General features: G+C 49.7%; 1 protein-coding gene across 1 annotated transcript; it reads right to left on the bottom strand.

Annotated features, from left to right (window-relative positions):
- Positions 1–431: 431 nt before the first annotated feature.
- LOC105817949 (chromosome unknown open reading frame, human C2orf91) lies at positions 432–8,458 on the bottom strand. The gene is given in 5 exon segments (XM_012653794.1): positions 432–554; positions 3,376–3,439; positions 8,162–8,252; positions 8,255–8,386; positions 8,389–8,458. Coding segments are annotated over 5 exon segments (480 nt in total).
- Positions 8,459–8,935: the final 477 nt, after the last annotated feature.

The following is an 8,935-nucleotide window of genomic DNA, read 5'->3' as shown; positions in this document are numbered from 1 at the left end:
GGCTGGTCTCGAACTCCTGGCCTCAAGCGATCCTCCTGCCTCAGCCTCCCAAAGTGCTGGGCTTATAGGCATGAGCCACTTCGCCCAGCCTAACTATGGGGTTTTTTTTATTTTGATCAATAATTATTTCAAATTTCTGTTCAGAGGTCCATGTGTGACCTGGTTTGGTTTAGATGCAATTCACACATGATCTGTCTCCCATGGTTCTGTCCTGTCCATAATTTGCATGTCTCAATCTTCATTTTATTATCCAGGGGTAAAATATTTTTCGGTGCCACCAAGCTCCTTCCACCCCAATAGAAAAACATTCTCCTTCTTCTTGCCTCACTCACCCTAGCTTTAAGAAGGGGAGAAAGAGACAATTCAAGCCACTGGTTTGGGATTTCAAGGAACTGGGGAGAAACAGAACCTCAGGCACCTGGGAATGTGATCTACATGAGAAATCTCTGAGAAGGCACCTGCTCCTCCACCAGTGTCTGTCTCCGAGGCTCCTGGAGGCGCAGCCTCCTGGGAGTGGCTTCTTGCTGGGAAGTGGTAAGGACAGAGGGCTCTGTCTGTGGGAAAAGGATAATCAGTGAACTTTCAAGCCCAGGGGGTAGGGGCAAGGCTTCCAGTGTGAGCTAGACGTCTGGAAACTCAATCTTGCCCAGGGTATCGGTTACCTCGCAGACAGACCCTCTCCTGCTTGGAGGGCGGCAGTAGCCGGAAGGGCCTCTGACATGAAACTCTCTGTGCACCTTTTAATTAACTCTAAGAAATGTGCATCGGAATCTCCTAGAAAGAGAAATTGTTCTGCCTGGTAGAAGAACAGAGGTATCATCAAGACAGGAATTTGAGTATGACAAAAATATCAAGAAGTTCCCATGTCTGCCTTGGTCCAGGGAATTAAACATCAGGGGAGTCACCCTTTAGGTCATGGGGTTGGGATCATTGCTTCCTACCAAATTGCTGCCCAGGGCTTCTTTCCAAAGAGAATCATAAGAACTTCTCCTACCCTGCCTGCTGTTTTGGTATCAAATGTCCTTGGTCCTCAAGCATCAAAATATGAAGAACTCTCAGGTCTTGATTTTATCCACACTAGTAATTCCAGGTAAGTGCCTGAGTTACAGAATCCGTCTTCATATCTAGGTGTGAATCCTCTCCCCGTGCACTCTGAGGCTGCCTCCAGACTAACCCTCTCAAAAGCTTCATTCATGTATTCTCCATCAACATTTGGTGTGGACCTGCCAATGTGCTTGACGTTACTGCAGGACCTTGTGATAGAAACAGGCCCAAGACACGATCTTGGCCCTCAAGGGGTTTACATACTAGGAGGGAATACAGATGTGTGAATTAATAATAATAGCAGCTACTGTTTGTTGAGCTCTTGTGATACGCTTTTTTAAATTTTTTTAGACACAGAGTCTGGCTATGTTGCCCAGTCTGGAGTGCAATGGCTATTCACAGGCACAATCATAGCTCACTGCAGCCTCAAACTCCTGGGCTCAAGTGATCCTCCCACCTCAGCCTCCCAAGTAGCTGGGACTAGGTGTGTGCCACTGCCCCCTGCATATGATATGCTTTTGATAAACATTAGGCTAAGTGCCTGTGGTAGCCAACCCCGAGGATAGCTCACAGTGATACTCACCTCCTAATAGTCACGTGCTTTTGCCATCCCCTTCTACAGTGACTACTGCTGGTGTTAATAATAGGATCTGTGGAGATAAGTGCGTGACTTCTGAGGCCAGGACATAAATGACAGTGGAGCTTCCACCTTGCTCCCTCTTAGATCACTCACTCTAGGGAAATCCAGCTGCCATGTGGTTAAGACATTCAAGAAGCCCTACCTGTGGGGAGGCCCACGTGGAAAGGAACTGAGGCGTCCCACCAATAGCCAGTGCGGAACTGAACCCTTCTGCCTGTAGCCAGGTGACTGGGCCATCTTGGAAGCAGAGCCTCCAGCCACAGACAAGCCTTCAGATGACTGCAACCCCAGCTCACATCTTGACTCCATCCTCATAAGAAACCCCAAGCCAGAACCACTCAGCTAAGCCACCGCTCCCAAATTCCTGACCCACAGAAACTTTGTGAGACAGTGTTTATTACTGGTTTAAGCCACTAAATTTGGGCGTAATTTGTTGTGCAGCAATAAATCACCAATACAGTGCTTTGTGTTCATTTTCTATTGAATCCTTAGGCCAGACCTATTAGGTATTTATTATGGTCCCAACTTTACAGATGAGGAAACTGGGATTTAGAGAGCTTAAAGTAACTCGCAAAGTCAGAGCCAAAAGCTAAGTCTCCCGAACTTCAAAGTCTGTGTCCTTAACCTCCATATAATAAAATGGTTTTGGTGCAAATGTAGGTATCTATACAGGGAAAAAAGTTCACAGTGGCAGAGGTAGTGAGCTCTACCTGGAAAGTCTGGAACTGGGAGGGGGAGGAGGAGGCAGGGAAGACTTGTTAGAGGATGTAAGACATGCAGTGAAAATAAAGAATGAGCAGATGTTCACCAGGTGGACAGCAGGCAGATTCCAGAGGGAGTGGCATGCACAGAGACATGGAGGCATCGAACAGCCTGAGCTGCTCGGAAACCTGTCTGGGCTTTCGAGACCCAGGAGAACCAAGGCCTGAGGCTCATTCACCAGGGTAATACCTTGGTTCTAGCCCAAGACGTACTCTTGCAGTCCCAGGACCCCCAAAAATCACTGGAACTGGCACCTCTTCTACAAACTGCTCCCTGCTCTTGAAAAACTCGAATCCCCTTTCGATCCCCATTTCTTATCTAGGTCAGTTCTCCTGTACAGACCCAGCTCCCTGACGTGTCTGACACACAGACCACTGTTCTTCCTGGCAGGCAACTCTTGCTGCTTGCGTAAGTGTATTATGATGCTTACGTTTGCATTCATACATATCTCGTGTCCACTGCAAAATGTCACATGAACCTTACTTCCTTCTTTAGCAGGGTATGAGAATGGCCAATCAGGGAGATTCAGGGGACCAAGTATGTTGGATTAAAGAAAAGTGCTTTTCTTTTCTTCTGGCAGCCTACTGGATGCATTGGTGGATTACAAATGAGAGAAGCACAATAAGGGGAAATTGGTAGCTGGTTCAGTAACAGGATCCACACCCAAGGGTACTGACCACAGGTTGATGGAAGTTCTAGAGGACAATGTGCATTGCCGTGACCAATGGTTCTGCCCTCAGCCCTCTCCCAGGCAACATGTTTTAAACCAATAGCTTGCATGAAGATAAGGAAAGCAGGTCTATCAAATTACCAAGTGGCTGAAACTGGGTAGATTAATAACCAGGTGAGATGGCAGAATAGAAAACTGCATACCTCTCGAAAGACTAGTGTGGGTCAAGCCCATCAAGAGAAATTTCACCCAAAACATAAGGTCCTTTACTTGAGTTCCAACAGTCACTGCATAAATCCACAATGGAGATTTCTGACTCAGGGGTAACCGTAAAAGAGAAAAACATTGAAGGATTTTAGCCAATGGTAAGTTAAATAAGAGGGAAGATACAGCCTGCACTAATCTGGCTTGCTGGTGAGGAGGGGAAAGGAGGAGGGACAGTTGGACTCTGAAGGTTTACTGCTGAGATTCTACAGCCTCACCACCACCCCGGGGCTGTATTTAGTAACTCTTGTGCTCTACTCCATTAAACGTGTTTGGGTTCCCAGCCCCTACCCGAGGCCCTCCCCCGAGCCTGAGCGCAGGAGCCCTTAGAAGGTAATGAGAAGGCTGAGAGCTTGGAGTCTGGGAAGAGCTTGGAAACGAGAGCTCTCAGAGCTCTCCCTGCACGGCCCTATCCCTGCTGATAAGGCTGAGAGCAAAGCTGGCTGACAAGTGATTGGAAACAGGAGTTCGCAAACCCTTTTAACCCTTTCCTACCCTGCCCGTGTGTGCTGGAGTCTCCAAACGTGGAAGCCCATCTCCTTGCAGCCTCCCCGCATCTGTGTCAGGGCTCTCTGCTCTCTCCGCCGGCCCCCCCATCTACCTCTCCCTTTGTCCTGATGGGTGCCGAACACTGTCCTTCTGCCTAAAAAATAGTCACTACCACCACCAAACATGCAGCCCCTCTACCCTCAGGCCACCTCAACACGTCAGCCAGGGAGTCTCCCTCTGGTCCAGACCCACACGAGCTCACTTCACCCCCACACCTGTGCTTTGCCAAGGCCACTGTTTGGCAGCAGGAACCTACCAGGTGAAAGATGGTTCTGCCTGGTGTTTGGGGGTTCTGGGAGTCCAAACCCGAGGCCCACTCTCAGTAGCCTAAGTCCAGAGCCATTTTTAGGCTGGCTGAAGAGCCCTAGCTGGGGACTCCAGGGGTCACCCCCAAGCCAGACCTGAATTTGCTGAGTCATTCTGAAGGCCCTCCACCCACCTAAGTACTGCCTGGTGCATGGACAGGCCTCCTACAGGGACAGATGACTAGGGGTCTGTCCCTGGCAGTGGCCAGCATGGGTGAAACTGAAAGTCAAGCTGCCTTGCTTGCCCTGGGGAGGGCCATTAAGGAGAAGCCAGGCTTAGGAACCACAGTAATTAAGTGCAAAAGAGGCTTCCTTCAGTAGAATGGAATTCAGATAAACTGCCATTATCATGCAAAGCAGCTTTGCACCTTAAAGCCCTTACCCAAACAGGCAGTTTAATTAAATCCCTAATCTCCTCTGGCCTGTTCTGACCCCTTCTCACCTCCTCTCCACCCTCTCCCGACCCCCATTCCCAACTTCCAGATGCCATTAAAAACACTCAACCTGTAAGCGTGCAAACCTACCGAAAAACTGGGTCTGGTGTCCTTTTTGAGGGTCTGGGTGCTGTGTCTTAGGGCGTTAGTTCCCTGAGGTTCAGACAGTCCTGACTGGGGTGCTGGTGGCGACTGTGAGCGTGATGGTGGCAACTGTGGCCATGGCGGTGGTAACAAGGGAGTAAGGGGAGCAGGCACCACGCAGCCCCACTGGCTCCCACCCATCCCCAGGAGGCTGATGCCCATTTAGGACCTCCCCACCCCCACCCCCGCCGTGTCTGCAATCTCACTACCCATGGGAGGCGCACAGCAGCCCTAACAGACTTGGATGTAAGGATCCTGCTGTCAAACCAGAAGAGGCAAGGACTGGCAAATTGACCTGTCTGTGGGTGTCCCCATTTCAGAGGCTGCACTGGCGCCGCCATGAACCCTAGGAGGGATGCCAAACCTGTTGGTGAGAACCAAGTTTGCTGGGAAAAGCCTGAAGCTATGATTTGGAGTTTAGGCTATCTGCTGTAGGTAGGGGGAAAGGTTAGGATAAGGAAGATTGCAGTGGGGTGGAGAGTGGCAAGGCCAGAAAGCATCTTCTGATGTCTGCCAAATGCTTTAGAAATTTGTGCCTTTGTACAGGAAAGGAAATCAAATCACCTATCAAATGCCAGGCACCATGGCATGTGTTCTCTCTTCAGTTTGAACCTTGTAAAGTAAATCTCTGCTTCCCCTACCCCCAACAGAAGAAAACTGTGTTGCAGGGAGGTGAAGTGACTTGCCCAATGGCAAACAGCTCGGGATTGGTGGGGCCAAGATTCAAACACTGGTCGGCCTTCTTGAAAATCGATGCTCTTTCTGCTAAACCACGGATCAGCTGCAAGGATTACAACGTTGGAGGGGGATTACCCACCAGGAATACTCATGGTTTTGTAGTCCAGACTCTATCTCTTCTCCTGCGGCAAGAATGTTTCCATCCCTAAACATGCCATTTCCTCTGAGCAAAGGGTTCAGCGGGGATGAGAGAATCAGCCCTCAGCCCTGGGAGCAGGCCAAGGGAGCCGGGCTTGTGGAGGGCTTCTTGGGGCTCAGACCCAAGAGAATGAGGAGTCCCAGAGGAAATTTTTCTTTACAGGGAAGAAGCGTCTGGGGTCGTGGTGGGGGAGGGGGCATCTGTAAGTCATATAACAAACACCAGACCTCTCCATTTTATGCCTCATTCCTTTGGTGGGGGTGAGCAGATGAGCCATCTCTATTTGGGAAACAGTGAAACTCAAATCATCACGAACTCTGCACTTTTTCTGTTAATTGAATGGACTTCACGGTGCCTGGAGAATGCATGGACCTTCTTTAGAGGAAGTTATATTTCTGGAATATAATATATATATTATATATACAATATATATATTTGGAATATAACATAATGTAACTGAATTCCTGAAACCCCCTGTTGGGGGGGATTCCCTACTTCCTTGCATTGTGGGTTTCCTTTGCAAAGAGTAGGAACCCTTTGGGGAGGTTCCAGTAAATCTTAGCAATAAACGAGTGACGCTGGCAATGTTTGAGGCAGCACAACACTTGGCCCCTAAGGGAGCTCTCAAGCTTTTTGATTCTCTAGCCCTGAGCTGGTTCTGTCCAGCCAGGCCCAGTGGTGGCCACCTTGCTCCGAAGCCAGGCATTTCCAAAGGTCATCCACTTGGAATAGCAGGTGCTACTCTTTTGACTTCAGAAAGACAACCTGGGATCAAGGAAGCCTCCATGACTCCAGAGCTAATGTGGGTGGGTTAAGAAAGTAGGATTCGGGACAAGATCTGTTACAGGGTCCTTTGTCTCTCTTATAGCTAAGACAACAGAGAAGAATTTTAAAAGGTTGCCTTGGTCTGCAGAACCCCTCTGGAAGCAGATGGCATGTCAACAGGTTCCAGGGCAGGCCCCAGAGGCCCCAGACCTGGGAGCCTTATTGGAATGCAATTACCCTAAGTGCTGGCTGTTAGGATGAAAAGGCAGGAATGCAATTATGGAAGGAGCACGCAGTGAGCTTTCATTGATTAACCTGTCCTGTCTGATTCTATTCCCCACTGGGGTGATTTTGGGGGCCCCAAGGGTTGCCCTGTGCCCTTGGGTTATGAGAAAGGAAAACAGTTGCTGCAGAAAGTAAATACCTAAAGCAGGGTTCAGGAGGCCTGTGGGTCCCTGAAATTGCCTGGGAAATGCACTTGTGCAAAATGTGTACTTTCTAGGAAGAGGCTCTACACTCTTATCAAGCGCTCAAAGGGATCTGCAGCCCCCCAAAGGGTTAAGAACCACGTGTTAGAGGAGTGAAAGATCAGCTGAGTTGTTAGAAGAGGCCTCCAGGAAAAGTCCCTTCAGTTTTCAACTCCAAAAGGCCATCTGGGTTGAGTTCTGGTTCTATCACTGATCAGCAAGTCACTCAGCCTCTCAGTGCCTCAGTTTCATTTGTAAAATGAGGGTAAAAACATCTACATCCTGGGGTTGATGAGAGAATTAAATGACATAAAGAAGGCAAATCTCTTAGCCTTTAGTAAGGGCTCGGTAAATGGCCACCATTTTGATTACAATTATCTATTAAAGTTCAGAAAATACAATGGAATGTGTATACACACTCTTCTGAGCAGTATTTTGACCCCAAACTCACAGTCTAGATTCCATGGGAATCCCCAGGCAAGACCATCCTCCAAAATTGGGTTGGGCTGTGAGCCCAGGGTCTCCAGACACAGTGTCTTTGAACTCCCCCTCCACAGGGCTCTTCTCCCTTTAGAGAGGCACCAGGATCTGCATTGAGCTTCTGGAAGTGGGGGTGCCAGTGCCTTGGCCTGAGCTGGAGTCTTCACCAGCCTGCCCCACTGGGGAAATTTCTGACAATTTCAGTCACTTCAATCTTCCTGTCTGTTGGGATAATACAGTCCAGGACTCAGCTGAGACAGTCTTCTCTATCCCTATCCTTATAGGCTGTAGAATGGCCCAGCATCTGCAGAATGTCCAGTGTGGGACTAGGAAAGCAAAACCCAAATCTCTCCTCTTCCTCTCTTCCCCCACACCCTTCTCTTCTCCCAGATCCCTGGAGCTCTCCCCACTAGAACCGACAGGCTGCTCAGGAGTCTTCCAGCCCAGCCCCACTGCCTCCAGCCTCCTCCCTCGGCACACCCCTGCAGCCAAAGGCCCCTGCTCCTAAGCCAAAGCCTCCTTCACCTCTGGGCTTGGAAGCCAGTGTGATCCCAACTCTAGCAGGGAATTCCAGAGGTGAGGGCCACGGGAGAATCTTTAATCCTCAGTTCCCAGGAGATAATATACCCAAAGATCAGGGAGCAGGAGCAGGCTCCAGGCCATACTTTCGTTTATTCATCAATCATTCATTTACTCATTAATCATTCATCCGCTCACCCATCAATCATTCATCTGCTTATTTACTCATTCAGTTTGTTTGTACCTCGTCCTTACTTTGGTTGCCACAGATGTTGGTCCTCTCCTGCTTTGATCTGTCCCCTGTTTCTATGGCAGCTGCACAGCAGAAGCCTCTCATGTACCTTGTGGGGAACCTGGCTGAGAGGATGTCTCCCTCTCAGTGGTGCCTGAAACGACCAAGAACGGTGCAGAGCTGTCCCCTGCCTGCGAGACCCCTTCCCCTGCAGAATCTGGCCTTCTGCTCCATGGTCATCGGGAGAGGCTGGGAGGGGCTGCAGAGGGGTCTCCAGGGCCAAGCAAGGAATAATGGTCTGGACATGTGTCACAGTGTGTGAGCTCTGGCTGTTTAAACACCTTTACTCTGGTCCTTCTGGGAGGCAGGGGCCTACAGGAGACTCTAAGTCTCCATGCCTGGCTTTGAGGCCAGAGCTCTGCACTTTTGTGGGGGAAAGGGGGAGAAAATATGCTATGGGAAAACCTGGGTGTGGACTTTTAGAAGCCTAAGCTGTTAGCCTCTTGACAGGTCTCCCACCTCCCTTCTACCCTACCCCACCTCACCCCGTAAAGTCTATGCTCAGTGAGAAGCCAGAGATCCTTCAGTAAAGTCAGATCACATCCTGCCTCTGCTCCAAACCCTGCCCTGACTTTCTGTTCACTCTGAGCAAACACCAAGCCCCATTTGACCTGGTCCCCCTCACCTCTCACTCACTCCCTCTGCCCCTACTGGCCTCGTCCTTCCTCAACTCACTGCCACCTTCCTACCTCAGGGCTTTTGCCACAGTTTCCTTTGGAACAC

This window comes from Propithecus coquereli, unplaced genomic scaffold (assembly GCF_000956105.1).
Source record: "Propithecus coquereli isolate 6110/MARCELLA unplaced genomic scaffold, Pcoq_1.0 Scaffold43, whole genome shotgun sequence".
In the NCBI taxonomy this organism is placed as follows: Eukaryota; Metazoa; Chordata; class Mammalia; order Primates; family Indriidae; genus Propithecus; species Propithecus coquereli.
This window is presented reverse-complemented; position numbering and strand designations above follow the sequence as displayed.